This window comes from Rhinopithecus roxellana, chromosome 15 (genome assembly GCF_007565055.1).
Source record: "Rhinopithecus roxellana isolate Shanxi Qingling chromosome 15, ASM756505v1, whole genome shotgun sequence".
Taxonomy (NCBI): Eukaryota; Metazoa; Chordata; class Mammalia; order Primates; family Cercopithecidae; genus Rhinopithecus; species Rhinopithecus roxellana.
The window spans coordinates 92,174,427-92,192,956 of record NC_044563.1 but is presented as its reverse complement, the minus strand read 5'-3'; the positions used below and the strand labels follow the sequence as shown (position 1 = coordinate 92,192,956).

The following is an 18,530-nucleotide window of genomic DNA, read 5'->3' as shown; positions in this document are numbered from 1 at the left end:
GCACACCAGCTCCCCGGCTCTGAGCAAGTTGCTTAACCCCTGTCTCCTCATCCAAAAAGTGGGCTGGCTGGTGCAGTTTCATCGGGTGGTTGAGCAGATAACATGGGCTAAAAAGAGATGCCCAGTTGGCCGGGCGTGGTGCCTCACACATGTAATCACAGCACATTTGGAGGCTGAGGTGGGTGGATCACTTAGCTCAAGAGTTCAAGACCAGTCTGGCCAATATGGTGAAACCCTGTCTTTACCAAAAATACAAAAATTAGCCGGGCATGGTGGTGTGCACCTGTGGTCCCAGCTACTGGAGAAGCTGAGGTGGGAGGATCACTCGAACCTGGGGTGCGGAGATTGCAGCGAACTGAGATCACGCCACTGCACTCCAGTCTGGGTGACAGAGTGAGACCTCATCTCAAAAAAAAAAAAAAAAAAAAAAAAAAAAGGTGCCCAGTGGCGCAGGACACAAAGTAAAAGCTAGTTGTTGGCAAAATATGAACTCCATTAGTTTCCCACCCTCTCACACACTTAAGCCGCATCCAGGTAAAGACATTTGCTGAAGCACATTGCTGAAGCTCTGGCCCATTCCAGAGGGGGCTGCACACTCTCTACACAGCCATGATTTCTCCCACTTTTGGGCCAAGAGCTCCTCATTGACCAACTCACATCCCCCTCCCAGCTGGCCGTTTCCTTGAAACCTTGGTACAGCCCACCTGGGGCTGCCCTGTTCTCTGCCCAGGTCTCAGTCACACGTGCCCCTGGCACCTTAGGGTTGCTTTGTGTGAAGGATGCTGATGCGCACACCAGGGCCTGAGTTTCAGCATCCAGGCTGCCTCTGGGTCAGGCGCTTGCGCTACCTCCTCTCTGGGCCCTCTAGCAGCAGCAACCTTTCCTGTAGATCCTAGAGGTCATCTGGCAGCATGAGCAGCTGGTGAGGGTGCCCAGGGCAGCCACATAGCCCCTCCAGCCCTCCCACCTGGGGCTTGGGGCCAGAACCAGCTGTGATGGGGCAGTAATGCCTCTGGACAGGAGGGATGGTACCACACATTCTGCTTCCAATGGCAAGGCCAGCCCTGCTCCCTGGGATTTTCTTTTAGGCAAAATAAAGACAGTACAAAAGATGGCTATCGTGGCTTTCAGCTGTCGGGATTTTTGTGAGACTGGGACTTCAGGGTGCAGCTTCTCAGAACTTGGGAGGGTTTGCAAGGTTCAAATCCCTCTCGAAGTCTTGGAGCGCCCTCTAGGGGCGGCAGCCTGAGCAGGTCTGAATCCATGTGCTCCCTCTGCGCTCAGTTCAGCTGGCTTGCTCCTTGGTTCCTTACTTCATTCATTGATTCAGCAAACAAGGATTGGGTTCCTCCTCTGGGTCAGACCATGCTAGACACTAGGCTGATTGAAATGATCAAAACTCAAGCCCTGCCCTCAAAGCAGCTTTCGTATACTCTTGAGAAACACTGTACAACACTCTTTGATAACTACAGGCTGAGTTTCCCAGGCCCATTCCAGACACCATGGGGCTATTCAGCAGTCCTCTTGTTCCTGCACCTCCCCCAGCGACCCAGCCCTACTGGGAGGGTCTACCACCAGCCTCCCTGCTCTCACCCCAGGCTGAGAGCTTCCTGAGGACGGACTGAGCCCCCACACTGGCGGCACACAGTAGAGTGGGCTGGATGCCTTGGGATGGACCCTGCACCCATGCATCCGGGGCCCGGGCAGCAGGCTTCCAGGGACTTGGGGAGGGCCAGAGCAGGGCAGTAAAGGCGATGACCCATGTGTGGCAACGCTAGCTCCTCCACCCTCTGCTGTCACTGCTGGGGGCTGTCAGAGGATTCAGGAGTCACTCTAGGCTGTCCCCAGATGAAGTGGCCTGCCCAAGAGTGCAGCCCTGGGTCCTGCTTCCGAGGTGCCCCTGTCCCAGCCTGACCCAGAGCGAGGGTGGTGGGTCTGCGGATGGCGGGGGAATGACTCACTGGCTGGGAGCCTTGACTCAGAAGGAAGGAAGCCCAGGGCTCAGTTCCAACTGCAACATTTCTTGGTAGAAACCCCTGTCTAAGCCAAGGCCTTTCTGGGTCCTCCTCTCCTAGGGTGAGGCCGGAGAGGGAGTGGGTGTGGGGGGAGGTGGAAGGCAGCGATGAGCCTGGAACTGGATGAAGAGTCTCTGCCCCTTGCTCCAGGGCCTGGGGAGGGAACTCTGCGCAGTAAGTGCTGCAGCCCCTGGATCCCAGGCCTGCCTAGACGCTGTGAGTCTGTGTGTGGTCACTGCACCCCCTGGCAGGGCCTGCTGCCTCAGCACCTGCCACAGCCCTGCTCTTCCCCAGGACACTGGGACCAAGTCTGACTCTGAAAAATGAGCAGGTGTGTGTGTGTGTGTGTGTGTGTGTGTGTGTAGGGGTGTGTGTGTGTGTGCATGTGCGTATGTGTGTGTGTAGGGGTGTGTGTGCAGATGCGTGTGTGTCTGTCTGTAGCATCCTGCTTTGCATGAGGTCATTAATCTGATGCTCCAGTCTCACTCCAGTGTACAGAATCAAATCATAGAGTTCCTTCAGTTTACTCGTCTGTATTTCAAAAAGCTTAGAGGTAATGATGGCTAAGGCCCTGTCTGAGTGAAACTGTAGAATCCTAAGGCTCCATAATTCCTAAGCCAGGGGTGGAGGGGAATGGGAAGATCTTGAGTCCCTTGGAAAAGGCTCCCTCTAGTCAGCAGTGGAAATAAAGTCAACCTGATATTTTATTTCTTGCCTCTGACAACTAGGAGGCCACACCAGAGAGATACCATGTAAGGAATGAGAACAGTTGCCCTTGAGAAATAACCAGAGATCTTCTGCCCAGTCCCAGCCTCCCACTCCCAGAGAGCTAGTGACTCACTCCACCGGAATTCTCTCCTCCAGTTCTGGTATTTGCTTGGGGTTGGAGACTGGAAGCTATTGGCGCGTTGCAGAGCTGCTGTGGAAAAAGAAAGGGACAGGGAAGATGGGGTGGGAGAAGAGTCCATTTAATGTGTACAGTAAGTAGGAATTTATCTCCTATAGCTCATTTACCACAAGTTAATAGACTAATGATTATAATAGATTGAACCCTCTCCTTCCCTCACACCATACTCCTGTCCCCACAACATACACTACCAAACTTTTCATTTGTTCACGCATCAAATATTTTTGTGTGGTTTTTTTTTTGTCACCCAGGCTGGAGTGCAGTGGTGGGGTCATGGCTCACTGCAGCCTCCACCTCTTGGGCTCAAATGATCCCCCCACCTCAGCCTCCCAAGTAGCTGGGACTATAGGCACGCACCACCACATGCAGATAGTGTTTTAATTTTAATTTTTAATTTTTTATAGAGACAAGGTCCCACTGTGTTGTCCAGGTTGGTCTCAAACTCCCAGGCTCAAGTGATCCTCCCACCTCAGCCCCCAAAGTGCTGGGGTTACAGGCATGAGCCACCACACCTGGCATCAAATATTTATTGAGACCCTGCTATGGGACAGGTACCACCCTCAGAGAATGCCTCAAATTATGAACTATCATTACTAAGATCATCAGTAAGCATCCATATGCATATGTGCATATGTGTTGACATATTTACACATGTATGTGTATATACATACATGCACATATTCATTCATGTCAGAACAGTTATTTAAAGCTGAGGTCATCATGGAACATCAATGTTCCATATATGTAATACATTAAAAACTGGAGCTGCTCTAACTGAAGCCAGGAAGCTGCAGGAAGTTCTATTCTCTGCCTCCCCTCTCCTGACAAAGCCCCCCAAACCCTTTGGAAACTAGGTTTAACTGAGACTGTGGACCATCATTGCTGTGGCCCTCCCTTGGCGTGGTTCCAAGGGAAACATATTTGCGGGACACTGTACTTCCTATGGAAGACCCCTCTGCCAGCTGGGCCTTGAGGATTAGCTGAGCAAAATGAACATCATATGCAGAAGAAAAACAGGTCTTGGTCACTTAGGGTGTGAGAGTGGGCAGTGGGGTCCACACGTTCCATATTCCCATACAAGGCCTGCAGATGCATTCTCAGGCTTCAGGCCTCTGCACCTCCATCACTGCAGGAGAGAAAGGATGGGGACGGTGAACATCTGAATGTGCACACAGGGAGGGCCAGGAAGCATGAACGGAAAGGAAGCCCAAGGGCATGATGTGGGTGTGGGAGATGGAGGCAGAAAGGGTCTGAATCCAGGACTCTAAATCCAAGGCCCAGCTGGCCCAGCCCTCTGTCTTTCTTTCTGTCTAGAAACAGTCCTAGATATTCCGCTCCCTGCCAGGTCTCACAGTGGAACTCTTTCTTAGCAGCCAGGCTGTGGAGCACATGTGTCAACCACTACCTGGGGGCTTTCCTTCCTCAAGACCAGCTCCTTCAGCTCCTCTCTCCCCCTTACTCCATTTGTGAAAATGCCCTTTGCAAAAATTACAACTGAGAAAATTATGAGTGACAGAGATCTGACCTAACCAATCCATCTTGCTTCTAACCTCCACCCTTTGTTCATTCCTGGGCGTAGGCTGAACTAATTTTGGGAGGAACTTAGTTTATAGTTTAGTTTTGAAACAAAGATGATAACAGCCCTTTCCCCAAACAAATCCCCTTCCTGTCTGGGGACTAGACTGCCTTTGCAGGACTAACAAATTTGCCACAAGATTAGAAATTGTGGTTTAGGAGTCATGCAGCTGGAGGCTGCAAGATTCTGAATCTTCCCAAATTGTATCCTGGGGCTAACATCACTATTATAAAGCTTAAGGTCAGTGCTTGGGATATTTTGCAGACCCTGCACTCAGAGGATGAGCTGGTACCACCCAGATTGATAAACTGGCTCATCTGGACTTTTAGCCCCCACTCAGGAACTGACTCAGTGCAAGAAGATAGCTTCCACTCCCTATGAGTTCATCTCTGACCTGACCAATGAGCACTCCCCATTTTCCAAACCCCTACTCAGCAAGTTATCTTTAAAAACCCTGACCTCCAAGTTTTCAGGGAGACTGATTTAAGTAATAATAAAACTCTGGTCTCCTGTACTCTCCAGCTCTGTGTAAATTAAACTCTTTTTCTATTGCAGTTCCCCTGTCTTGATAAATCAGCTCAGTCTAGGCAGCAGGCAAGGAGAACCCATTGGGTGGTTACATTTGGAGGCGCTTCATGCCTGCTCTGTCTGGCAGGTTCCCAATCCCACAGGCCTACTCTCAAAATCAAGTCCATGGGGTTGAGGAGGAGCCTGTGTGGATGGGCACACAGTCTTCCCAGCTCCCCATGAGGAGATGGATAGCCTACCCTCCCAAGTGCTGGCTGGCTGGGCTTTCCAAGCATGAGGAGCAAGCAGGTCTTAAGCACAGCTACATCCTGCTGGCCAAAGCTGGCCTCTTGATCACTTAATGAAGACATTTCTCAAAAAAAAAAAATAAATAAATAAAAAATAAAAAATAAAAAATTGCATAAAGCTCTAATTGCTTCTTCTTAGCTTGTAACTTTGTGGAATGGAACCTATTGGAAATGGCTAAAATTCAAGAGAGATTTTCCGTCACTGGTGTTAATAGAGCACACATGCACACATTTTGACCACAATGGGAACAATAGGGTGGCTAGTAATGCTGAGCAACATAAAGTGGGCTGATCCCTTCTTCTTAGCTTACATTCTATGTGTGTTTATTTATTTCAAAGGAGCACTTTCAGAGATCTTAGTGCATGACCCACTGTAAAAGGAGTCAGAGGGTATTTTGCCATGTGGTGCTGATGATATCCTTTTATTATTACAAACTGATAAGAGTCCTCCATATTCCATTGGACCATCCTGTTATCAAATTATTGCCAGAAAAAAATGGATAAATACCGATTCCTCTAAGCCAGAATAATTTGGGGCAGGTTGTTCTCCTAAATCTAATTAGTTTATAGCCAAGAGTCCAATGCACTAGATCTATTCATTTAGTTGCTTGGGCGTGGATTTTACAGTGAATTCCTCTAGGCAGGCCTTCCACAAAGCTGCATTTCCAAAATCCCCAAAGTGTAGAACATGGCCCACGGTGCCAAAGCCCCTGGGGATGCTTACACAGAATGTACATACTTGACCCCACGCCAGACCCACTGAATCTGAATTTCTGATGGTGAGAACCTGGGAATCTGCCTTTTAAACAAGATTGTCAAGAATCACTGACCCCGATGTTTTAGGGGGCTTTCTGCAGCCTCCACAACATAGGGTGTGAGCTGTATTTCAGGCCACCCTCTTGGGCATGCTCTGTGAATTTTGAGGATGTAATAGGTGCCTTCATGTGCCAAGGTAGTCCCAGAAGTCTTTTTAAAAATTGTGGAAAAAATATACATGATATAAAAATTGTTACTTATACATTTTTAAGTCTAGATTTCAGTGACATTAAGTGCACTTACCCTGCTGTGCAGCCATCACCACCTCACCACCACCCATCTCCAGAACTCTGCTCTCATCCCAAACTGATGTTTGTCCTTTTGTGACTGGCTTACTTCCCTGAGTAGCATGCTTTGAAGGTTCATCTAAGTTGTAGCGCATGTCAGAGTCCCTTCCTTTTAAAGTCTGAATAACATTTTGCTGTATGGATATACTGTGTTTTGTTTATCCATTTTGTCTGTTGAACATTTGATTTGCTTCCCCCTTTTGGCTAATGGGAATAATGCTTCTATGAGCATGGCTGGACCAACCTGGAGTCTTTTTTTTTTAAAACTCCACACTGCAACCAGGAGTCTTTTCAAAGCAATATCCTGGTCTTGCCTGGCATTCCCTTGGTCTACCTTGGAGGCATTTATCCAGGTGAGGATTGTAGTTAATGAAGCTCCATAAAACCCACACAAGGGGTCAACCCTGCATTATTTGGTAAAGTGATAGGGTTACCATAACCAGCAACACAAAGCACAGCACTTAGAGCTTAACTGTACAATGTGGTTCACCTAGCAATGATCAAACAACGACTGATGAAGACTAACTTGACAAAGAATTGTTTGAGAGTCACACAGTCTACCCACTTATCTACTCTATATTTTATTCTGGAGTTAAACTGGACTGCCAGAAACAAAATGCTTTGATCTCACTACCCAACGCAACCCAACTCGTCTCTCAACCCAACCCCATCCCACTAAGAAAACTGCTATCGCTGAGTCAGGTTTTTCTTTGTTTTGTTTTGTTTGTTTGTTTGTTTTGGTCATGCCCTCACCTTCCAGCAAGGGACGCTGTAAGAAACAGCCTCAAGAATACGAGGGCTGCATTTTCTGAGGAACTGTTAAGACATAATCTAACACATTTCTCAATATCATGTATTCAGTACGAGCTGGAAACTGTCGACAGAGTTAAGCATTAGGAGAAGTTGTGCCTGCTCAGAGACCTGCTGCAAACCAATACATGTTTTTCTCATAAACAATGAGAATAATGATGTTCTGTGTTTCCTTTTGAACGCTGGAAGCCAGAAAGCTCAGAATCAATCTTATGATTCAACGAGAGCAACTGTCTAGGATTATGGTCTGCCTCTCTGGGGTATATCCCTCCTAAACTGGCTTTGTTAGATCTGATTTTGAGGCTTGATCTTTCACATTTATAGTTGTACAATTTTGTTTTATGTTTTTCTTGTAAGTTGCCTAAAACCCTCTGGCAGTTGGAGGGGAAATGGAGGGAAGGGATGAAAGGCAGGCCGACTTCGTATCTGGAAATGGGGAGCTGGAGCCCAGGAGGATGCAAGGGTACACCAAGGCCACGCAGTAACCAGAGGTAGGACCGGACCCAGCTGGGCACAGGAGAGAACTCGATTCAGTGCCAGTGCTGAGCCTCTCTACACAGCCCCACAAATGGTACTTAACAAATGTGTTTGGATGATAATCTGTCCTTTTTTAAAAGTGTCACTTTTTAAAAAATGAGGATAAATTAAACATTTCTAGAGTAAATTCAACATTTCCAGGATTTAAAATTATCTATATGAGTTCTTTCTGCCCCAGCCCTCGTTTTCCTGGGAACACTTCACGGACCAGGTGGCAATTCTACTCCTGACCACCAGGTGGCGGTGCAGGACAAGTTGAGCTCCTGCTCTCCCAGGCTAAGGCTGTGGGGCCACTGGGCAACAAGTTTCTGTCAGGTTAGCCTGTTTCTTCCCAGGCTCGTCCAGATGTTGCCCATAAATCAGACGATTTGGTCCCAAGTTGTTGACTGAATCAAAACACTCAATTCCAGGTCAACTTTGTATTAAACACAAGCTGGGCTGCTAAAGACAGCTACTTCTAAGTAAGCCAGAGCTTGGGTGGCGGTGGCTGGACGATGTCACCAGCACGGGCTGAGACTTCGGGAGACCACTCAGCCTGTTTGCTCCCCTGTGAAACAGGCTTTGTACTACTTACCCCACAGGGTCATCCTGGGATGAAATGGGCCACACGTATGGGAAAAGTCCTGGCTTATTACAGGTACGCAGTAAAAGTGCATTAATTACTGTGTAGAAGTTTGGGTGCAACCCACAAGCTCCAAACACCGCTAATGGCCCCAGTGCTGTGCAGATGGTCCCAGGGAGATGATGCTGTCCAGGGTCGCATGTTGTTCAACAGCAGCCCGGCCCAGCTCCCTTCCCTCAGGGGCTATGGGATGCCAGAGGGGCCCCTAAGGAGGTGCCCACACAGGAGGCAGGAGAGAAATCACTCCAGGCAAAAGGGACCTGCGGGCTCCTGATCCCTGCCGGCCTGTGACCAACCACAGCCGGCCAGGCCCCGTGACATCTTCCCCACTGGGATTCCAGAGCTTCTCATGGAGAGGGAAACCAGGCCTGGGTCCAGTCCCCTCACTGCCACTTGCGTCCCACTCCCCAGAGGTCCTAGTCCCACTGCCTTGGAGCCTAAGGGCGAGGCCTCCTGTCACCTGGTCCCCCATGATGGAAATTCAGCTGTGGGGGTCTCTGTTCCCTCCCCGTGTCCCAGAATCAAGCCCGGTGAGCTCTCTGCTTACCATGCACAGTTTTGGGCTCCTCAGGGCACTGTGGAGAGACCGCCCTGCTCAGGGCCTCCCTCAGGGAGGTGTGCGGTAGACACGGGGATTCTGGCCACCGGGGTTTCTCTTCACAGGGCTCTGTGTGGGAGTCCTCGCCGCCACCATAGTCAGACTCTGTGTCAGAGCTGGAAGGAGGAAGGAGTGGGTGGACGAGTCGGGGCCCCAGAACCCACGCCCCAATACACCCACACTGTGTCCTGCCCAGCACTCCTCCAGCACACTTGGAGGGCCTGGGCTTAGTCCTGGGTGCCCACAGCCCAGCTGCAGACTTTGTTGTGGGTTGAATTGTGTTCCTGAAAACTCATATGCTGAAGTCCTAACCCCAAGTACCTTCAGATGTGACTGCATCTAGAGATAAGGCCTTTAAGGAGGTCATTAAGGTAAAATGCAGCTATTACGCTGGGCCCTTGTCCCATACACCTGATATCTTTCTAAGAAAAGGAAGTATGGACACACACATGCACAGAAGGAAAGCACTATGCAGACAGGAAAAGACGCCATCTACAGGTTAAAGAGAGAGGCCTGGAACAGATCCTTTCCTCCAATCCTCCAGTAGGAACCAAAGCTGCCCACACCTTGATCTCAGACTTCCAGTCTCCCAATCAGTGAGAAAATACATTTCTGTTGTTTAAGCCGCCTAATCTGTGGTGCTTTGTTATGGCAGTCAGAGCAGAACAATACAGGCTTGGCTCAGAGCAGAACAATACAGGCTTGGCTCAGAGCAGAAGGGGCCCAGCAATGCATGAGGAGCTGTTTGAATAAAGCCTGCTCTGCTCACTTGCACCTGTCCCAGAGCATGACTCCCAAGGTCTGTCTGGTCAGATAAGCTCATAATTAGGGACTTGGTCTCGAAACTTCAGGCATTTAAATACTGCTTTCTTCCCCATGGAATGGATAAGGGAATGGAAAATTCTACGTGGGTGGGGGTGAGGGGTGAGTAGTATTTAACATGGGCCTTTAATAACTGGTAGGAATTCAAGTGGCAAAGAAGTAGAGGCAGGGTGTCCTAGAGAGAGGGGCAGTCTAAGCACACAGTTCCAGGATGGGAAAGTACAAAACCGGCCAAGCAGTGACGTGTTAGTGAAACTATATATATGCACACACTCTCTGTACGTGGAAATCTAGCAGGGTTCCTTCCGCAAGGCCCCTGCCACTCATCTACCTGTGTCTATGGCAGACCCCTTAGCCATCATCAGAGTGCCCAAGCCTGGCTGGTCATGGTGCCCCAGTCCTGTTCACCGACTGTTCCCAGAGGGAAGTATGTGATGTGGGAGTAGCAGTTGGGGGCCTGCCTTGAGATCCTGACCTGAGGACATGAATTTATGGATATGGTCTGAGACCCTCAGTAGCCGAGTTCCATGTGTGGAGACAGCCTCTCTGCCAATGGCTGTAAAAGCAGCAGAGAGGCAGGAAGGGAGAGTGGTTATTTGAGACTCTGGTTCCAGCCTTGCCTGAATGAGGACCACCCTTGGACTTCCCAGTCTCATGAGCCAATGCATTTGCCTTTGTTACTGAAGCTAGTTGGAGTTAGGTTTATGCCTGTTATTATGGAAACAGGCTTGCCTATGTTGAGGCTTAGAAGACTCTGAAGGCTGTGTGATCCAGGGCAGGTCATTTCCCTTCTCTGGGGATCAGAATGAATCACCTGTGGGATGCTCAAGCCTATGTTCCCAAGCCCCATTCCAGAGTCTGCATGGTCAAGACTTGAAGAGCCAGTAGTCTACAACTGCAGCCCCTGCTTTCCCCGCATGTTCCCCCCACACCTACCCCTTTACTCCACTGAGGCCACTTTGTCCAAGTTAACAATGAGCCTCCTGTTGGAAAGTCCAAAGGTCATTTCTCTATACATATCCTACTGGGCTCTCCAGCAGCCTCTGATGCAGAGAACCAAACCCTCCCTCTTGAGACACTTTCTTCTCTTGGCTTCCACCACCCGCCATCTCCTGGTTCCCAGTGGGTTTTGCTAGCTCCTTCTCCACTTGCCTACTGAATGTTCAAATGCCCCAGAGCTCTCTTCTGAGCCCAGCTCTTCTTTGTCTACAGGAAGATATTCTTACTCTGGAAGCAATTCATCAGAGCCCTGGGCTTTAATAGCCTCTAAAATCATCTCCAGCCGTGCTTCCCAGAACTTCACACTTACATATTCGACCACTTACCTGACATCCACACAGACACCAGCATCTCAAACCCAACATGTCCAAAACAGAACTCTTGACTTTCTCCACTAACCTGCACCTTCTCTGAAATCTTCCCCACCTCAAGGTAACTTTAGAAATGACCATACCAGCCATTCAGTCACTCTAGAAAAATTCTGGGAGGGACCCTGAAATTCTCTTTCCCTCTCATTCAGTCCATTAGCAAATCCATCTCCACTGCTCCCATCCTGACCCCGAGCTGCAGACTCCCACCTACTCTTCCTGCCTTCATCCTCACACACCCCTGCCTCATCCATTCCCCAAGGCAAGGCCTGCTGATCTGTGAAAACTGTAAATGAGATGTCACTCTTCTACTTAAAACATCTTTGAATTACAGTCATGTCTTTCATAATGATGTTTTAGTCAGCGATATAACCCATATATGATGGTGATCCCATAAAATTATAATGGAGCGGAAAAATTCCTATCAACTATTTACGTCGCAGCCCTTGTTAACATTGTAGGGAAAGGTATCACTCACGTGTTTGCAGTGATGCTGGTTTAAAACCTACAGTGCTGCCAGTCAGTTAGGAAATAAGGAATAAAAAAGCTTATAGAATAAGGGTATAAAGAAAGAAAATATTTTTCCAGCTATTCAATGTGTGTGTGTTTTAAGCTGTGTTACTACAATAGAGTTAAAAAGTTTAGAAAGTAACAAAGTTACAGTAAGCCAATTTATTATTGAAGAAAAAAAATATTTTTCAAATAAATGTAGGGTAGCGTAAGTGCACAGTGTGATAAAGTCTACAGTAGTGTACAGCGATGTCCTAGGCCTTCACCCACTCACTCACCCACTCACTCACCCAGAGCAACTTCCAGTCCTGTGAGCTCCATTTATAGTAAGTGCCCTATGTAGGTGAGCCATTTTTAATATTTTATACCATATTTTTACTGTACCTTTTCTATGTTTATATATGTTTAGATGCACAAATACTTACCATTGTGTTACAGTTGCTGATAGCATTCAGTACAGTAACACAGTGTACAGGTTTGTAGTCTGGGAGCAATAGGTTATACCGTATAGCCCAGGTGTGGAGTGAGCTCACCCATCTAGGTTTGTATAAATGCCCTCTATGATGGTCACACAATGACAGAATCACCTGATAACACGTTTCTTAGAACACATCTTGGCTAATTAAGTGATGCATGACTGGATACCTGGAACACAATTTAAACTCCTTACCTTGTCTTATAAGCCTTGCTCCTGCCTTCCTTCCTGGTGTAATCTCTTATTCTTCTCCCACTCAGGGTGTACCTGCCACACTGACCTTCTCTTACCTCTGAGACACGCTCACTCTCACCCAGGGGCCTTTCACTAGCTGTCGTCACTTCCTGCATTCCCCTTCTCCCATGGTTGTCCCCTCTTGCCAACCAATTCTCAGCTTAAATGTCACCTCCTCAGGGAGGCTGTGGAAATTTGTCGGCAAAGATGGTTGCAATCATTTCCCTTAGATCTATGCCCCTTTGCAATGGGGGCTTTGCAGCTCTTCCCCTAAAGAGAGAAGCCTATTCCCCACTTGTTGAATCTGTTCAGGCCTTGTGACATGCTGTAGCCAATCAGACAGAACTGGAAAAGCACTGTGCATTGTCAAGCCTGGGGTTCGGGAGATCTTGGATGGTTCCCCTCTTTCTCTTAAGGCCATGGAAACAAGCCTGGGCTGCCGGTTGGAGGATGAAAGACCCATGGCCCAATAGCCCTCTGTCACCCCAGCTGACACTCAGGCTCCAGAGCAGAACCCTACTGGCCCAAACACCCAGGTGAGCCCACCAAGACCAGAACTGCCCAGCTGCACCTGGCTTACTTGGTCAGGCTTGGCTTACTCTGGTCTATTTTTTTACACAATCATGGTGTAATGGATGGTGGTTGGTTTAAGTCACTCGCTTTGGGGTTGGTTTGTCACTCAGCATTATTGTGGACATCAATAACTGCTACAGAGGCCTTTTCCTGGCCACCCAATCTAAGGCAGCTGACCAGCCACTCTCTAGCATATGTATCTATTTTATTACTTGACCTGGCACATACGTGATGCTTTTCTTGTTTAACTACTTACTTGCTTCCTAGCTGGCTCCCAATGTGATGAAAGCCATGGGAAAGCAAGGACCTTGTCTTGTGTTGGCCACTGCTATTTCCTCAGAGTCTAGTAAATAATAAGCAACCAATACCTGCTGTTGACTTACCTCTTGAGTGAATTCAGTGAATCTGGAGGAGTCCTGGAGTCTGCATGGCTAATAACCACTCCAGGTGATTCTGATGCAGGTGATGAGGACAGCACTCTGAGAAACAGTCACCTAAGGTACCAGGGCTTCACTCCTCATGTTCCCAACTCTGCATTCTAGCCTGCCCAGCCCCATGCATCACCATCTTGCAGTGGGCAGGCCCTGGGGACAGGTGACACCCATTCTGCACCCCTCACTACAGTCAGCATGACACTGCCTCCTGGGAAGAGCATGGGGCCAGACCCTTTCCCTTCCTGAGAAAATAAAAATTGCTAACACTTACAGTGCTTATGATGTGTGGGCACTGTTCTATACACTTACTACAGATGAATTCTGTGAATCTTACAACTCCCTCTGAGATGGGTACCATGATTGTCACCATTTTACAGATGATGAAATGGAAGCACAGAGAGGCCACACTGCAAGCGAGTAGAGAGAAGACCCAATCCCAAATGCGATTCCCCTCCTCCAACCCTGCTTCTGTCCCTATCCGGCAGCAGCCTGAGCATACCTGCTGTCCTCGCTGGTGACCAGGACACGCACAGCCAGCACATCCTGTCCAGCTGCATCCTCCCCAGGGCTGATCCTCACCGAGGTCCACTCGGAGGGCAAGGGAGAGGTGGCGTCCCCTTCTACATCACTGTGTTGTGGCTCAGAGATGCTCTTCGGCCTCTTGGGGGAGGTGGGCTCATCTGCTGAGAGGAGAGCAGGGTCTAGAGAGATGGTGCAAATGAATGACCCAGCAGGACTCCTCCAGGGGCTCGGGACCCCTCTAGGCCTGGGGTCTACTCAGACACTCCAAAGCTGACCTTCTTGTCCCCTGTGCCACTGCTGGAACCCTCACCCCTGAGCCCGCCAGATGCCCAGGCATTTAGGGCACATCTCCCACATGTAGGGCGCGACACAGATTATCCCATTTAGTCCACAGGGAAGGTTCTGAAATGTTCAGAGGGGCCATTCTGGGCTAACGAGTCTCTGAACTGCTGCTGTCAAGATGGCAACATCCAACATATTGCTAAATCCAGTGGTAACATCTCAGTTCTCATCTTATTTGACTATTTGACACACCAGCAGCATTTGACCCAGCTGGTCACTCCGTCCTAGAAACAGCTCTCTCCGCTTCTAGGATGGCAAGGCCTGCCCAACCCCCAGCCCCTAGTTCACTGGCAATCTCATTTATTTCCTCTGCTGGCTCCACCTTCTTCCCTTGACCTCGTAACACTGAAAGATCCCGGGACTCAGTCTCTGAAACTCTTTTCTTCTCTGTCTACACTCATGCTCTTGATGCCCTCATCTGGTCTCATGGCTTTAAATAACCCTAGACAACAATGACCTCCAGATTTCTATCTCCAGCCTGGACATTCCTGATTCTAGACTTATATAGACCACTGCTCACTTGCATCTCAATCTGGGTGTCTAATAGACACGTCAAACTCAACAAGTCCGAACGGAGTTCTTCATCTTCTCCCCCCACCCAACGTGTCTTGCCTACAGCCTTCCCCCTCTCAGTAAATGGCAACTTCAGCTTCCTGTTGCTCCAGCCAACACCTCGCCAGCACCTTTGACTGCTCTTGTCCTTTCATTCTTCATTCAAGGCATCGGCAAATCCTGATGGGTCTGCCTTCAAAAGACGTCAGGAATCCAGACTCCTCTCACCACCTCTCTGCTTCCCACCCCTGGTCTGGCCACCATTGTCTTTTGCTTGGATCATAGAAACTGCCTCTGCCTGGCCTCTGTCCCTGCCCTCTTGCTGTGCCCCACCCCCACAGTATATTCTCAACACAGTAGCCAGGGTGACTCCATTAAAACCTGAGTGAGATCATGCCACTCCTCTGCTTAAAATCCCCCAATGGCCCCTCATTCACTCAGAGTGAAAGCTGAAGGCTCTACCGAGGCCTGCAAAGTCCAACATAATGTTGTCCCCAGTGCATACCGTGACCTTGTCTCCTAGCACTGGCCCCAGGCTTGCCCTGCCCTCACCATGGCACCTCTGTGATGCTCCTCCAGCACTCTGGGCACATGCCCTTCTCAGACCCCTTGCACTGCTCTTGCTTCTGCCTGGAAGGTGTTAATCCCCAGATATTTCCATGCAGGCCTCACTCACTGGCTGTCTTCAAGTCCTTGGTGGAACGTCACCTGCCCTGACCATCCTATTTAAAATGGCAGCCCATGCCCTCAGTGCTGTCCACTCCCCTTGATTTTTAGTCATAGCGTGTCTCACCCTCCAATAAACTGTACAATTTCCTTTTTCATTTTGTTTATTGTCTCTTTCTTCTATGACTAGAATGTAAGCAGTAATTTTTGTCTTTCATTTGTTGCTAGGGTGGTACCTGGTGAACTATAGGCTTTCAGTGAGTGTCTGCTGAATGAGTTCATGAGCGAATGTGCCCAGCTCTGTCTTGGCCACTAACTAGCTGGGTGACCTCATCTCCAGGGACAGTGCCCAGAGAAGAGGTGTCATTTTTCCTCCCTGAGGTGGAGTCTTCACCTGAACTTGGCTCCCTCTCACTTCCCTCCTCCCTCTCCACAGTGTCATTCTTGTGTTCTCATTTGTCTACTGAATCTTTCCTGTCTGTATTTAAATATGCTGAGTCTCCTGTCTTAAGAAAACTTGTTTTAATCCCAGTCCTCACCCCAAGCCCCCAGCCTACTCTTTCTTCTTCCTTCCCAGCCAAGCTTCCTGGAAGGGTTGGCTACACTCTTCTCTCTCTCTCCTCTTCTTTATGAACCCCCTATTCCTATAATCCTGCCTGTGCCTCCACCACTCCCAGACTGCCCCCAGCACAGTCCACAGTGACCTCCTTGTTGCTAAGTCCAATTCACAGGACTTTGGGGGTCCTCCTACGGTCCTTGAACCTGCCCCATCCCTGCTCTCGGGGACACTTTCTCTCCCTGTCCCTCTGGCTGGCCATCTCAGCCATCCAGTATTCCAGCCAACCCTTAAACAACTGGGTTCTCCATGCATCCACCTGAGCCCTCTCATCTTTTTACCCATGTGTTCTCTCTGGGAGATATAATCTCTTCCCTAACTATATTTACCACCTATGAAGATGACCCAAGAAATTTTGATTTTTATGTGAAATCCTCATCTTAAAATATCAGACAGATCAAAATAAAACATGTCTGCAGCAGACTGAGCAAGTGGGTTGCTAGCTTGTAGCCCCCCTGGTGTGCATGGATGTTTGCTGTGTGCACGTGTCTACACTTCTAAATTAGTGTAACTGGGGATGGAAGGCATTTGAGGAATATAATCGGATGCTTCACTAAATAATAATAATGACATGGCGATGGTGGTGGTGGTGGCAGCATTAGTCATAATAAAAGCAGTAGCAGCTTACTTTTATTGGGTGCTCAACATGTACCAAGAATTGTTTGAGCATTTGACATGTATTAAGTCTATTAAATCTCACCTGATCCTCTCAGAAAAGCATTGTTATTACCCCCATTTTCCTGCTGAGAAAACTCAAGCATAGAGAGGTTAAGACACCAGCACATGGTCATATATTCTGTCAGAGGACGGGGCTCAGTCTGCGTGTCTGTGAGCACAACAGAACCACGAATGGACAGTGTTTCGCGGGACCTTTGTGCTGGGAGTTTTGGCTGGAAAGCGCCCCCAGTTCTTTACTCCCTCCCTATAATAGAGTTGCGCTCTATGCTGTGACTTTGCAGTTCTTCCTGTTGTAGTTGGTGGGGTGTATAGCCCTGCCCCATGGACGTGAGGCTTGGTGGCAAGTCTTGCTTTGACCTGTGGCAACCCGTGGACAGGACGTGAGCAGAGGCTTTAAGTGGGCTTGCTAGTTGGCTGTCGCTCATGCTCCTGCTAGGTTACTATGAAAAGAACTTGTCCTGGGTGGCCACTGCCCCTTCAGTCGGGGTCCCTGATTGAGGGCACATGGAACAGACCTGGGGCCAAGCTATAGCCTGGAGTCAACACTGTCAATCCCTTGGGGCCTCCCTCGCCCTTTAGACCTGCAGCCTGAAGCAGAGCTACCCAGTCAACCCACAGACTCCTAAGAAAATAGGTGCCATATGCCACTGAGACTGGGGAGGCTTGTTACATAGAATGACTGTGGCAAAGACCCAGCTCCATGCCTCGCTTCTTGTGTGCCTGTGAGCTGTGTGCCCAGATGCTTGTATATCCAATAGATGCTGTGTCCTCCTCAGATCCAGGCCTGTGCTAGGGGTTTGGGAATGAACCTGCCACCACAGTCCCTGCCTTCAAGGATCTCTTTCTGTCTCACAAGGGAAATAAGGCATGTTCACAAATATCTACATGATAAGATAAAGCATGTAAGAGTGAGGCATGGAAGAGGCAGAAGGGGAGGGAGATCTGACTTCCATGCAACAGCAGCTTTAGGTTAAAGGCACTGCTATGATTGGGCTTGGGGATGAGGGGAGAGAGTGGTGGAGTCTAGAGTGGCCTAGTGGGATGAGGCGGCTGCAGGTGGCTGAGGTAAGCTCAGCTATGCCAGGCTGTAGAGGTACCAGACCCACAGCCACCACACCTCAGAGTCCAGACCAAACCTGTGAGGAACACCCAGCATCCTGCTTTTCTCTTCACTCCTTCCATGAAGGGATGGAACAGACCAGGGCTCAGCCTGGCTCCCTGGGCTCCAGGAAGGTAGAGTGCACAGCTGACAGATGGCCTCTCAGAGCATAGGGCTAGGGCCAGCGTCTCTCACAGTGAACCCAGACATCAGGGTAGGGGGAGAGGTGTTGAGGTAAAGACTCAGTAAAAAAGAAGCTGGTACTTCTTCTGGACCCCCTTTTGCCAATGTGTGGAGGCAAAAAGCCCCAAAGGAGACTAGACTCCTCCCCTGCTTCTGCTGTTTAAGACTCAGGCCATGGCTACTGCTGGGTTTTATGGGGTTCAGTGCCACCTCCAGGAAGAAATTCCTACAGTCAAGTGGCTACTTCCAGATATCTCTTTTCATTCCCAGACAGCTCCATCTGTGTGTGTATAACAGTAGTAATACTAGTGGTACTAGTACAAATACTGGACATAATACTAATGACAGTAACACTGACTCATCGAGTGCCCATATGCCTTCATCCACCCTAGCATCCCAACAGCCCTAAGAGAATGGTATTAGCATCCTCACTGGATGAGTGGAAAAGAGTGAATGCCCACCAGGCCAGCCAGT

General features: G+C 49.0%; 1 protein-coding gene and 1 long non-coding RNA gene across 2 annotated transcripts in view; one reads left to right on the top strand and one right to left on the bottom strand.

The window, feature by feature from the left end:
- Nucleotides 1-18,530, bottom strand: part of LOC104668570 (F-actin-monooxygenase MICAL2) — a 245,519-nt gene that overhangs the window by 66,860 nt on the left and 160,129 nt on the right. Inside the window, exons 27-29 of the mRNA XM_030917640.1 lie at nucleotides 13,898-14,099; nucleotides 8,933-9,099; nucleotides 2,857-2,934 (exon numbers count right to left, since the gene is read on the bottom strand). Coding sequence (XP_030773500.1) covers nucleotides 2,857-2,934; nucleotides 8,933-9,099; nucleotides 13,898-14,099 — 447 coding nt within the window. The remainder of the gene's footprint in view (nucleotides 1-2,856; nucleotides 2,935-8,932; nucleotides 9,100-13,897; nucleotides 14,100-18,530) is intronic.
- On the top strand, nucleotides 8,118-15,636 carry LOC104668569. Its single transcript, XR_748839.1, has 2 exons — nucleotides 8,118-8,400; nucleotides 14,982-15,636. It is a non-coding gene; the product is annotated as an uncharacterized LOC104668569 (long non-coding RNA).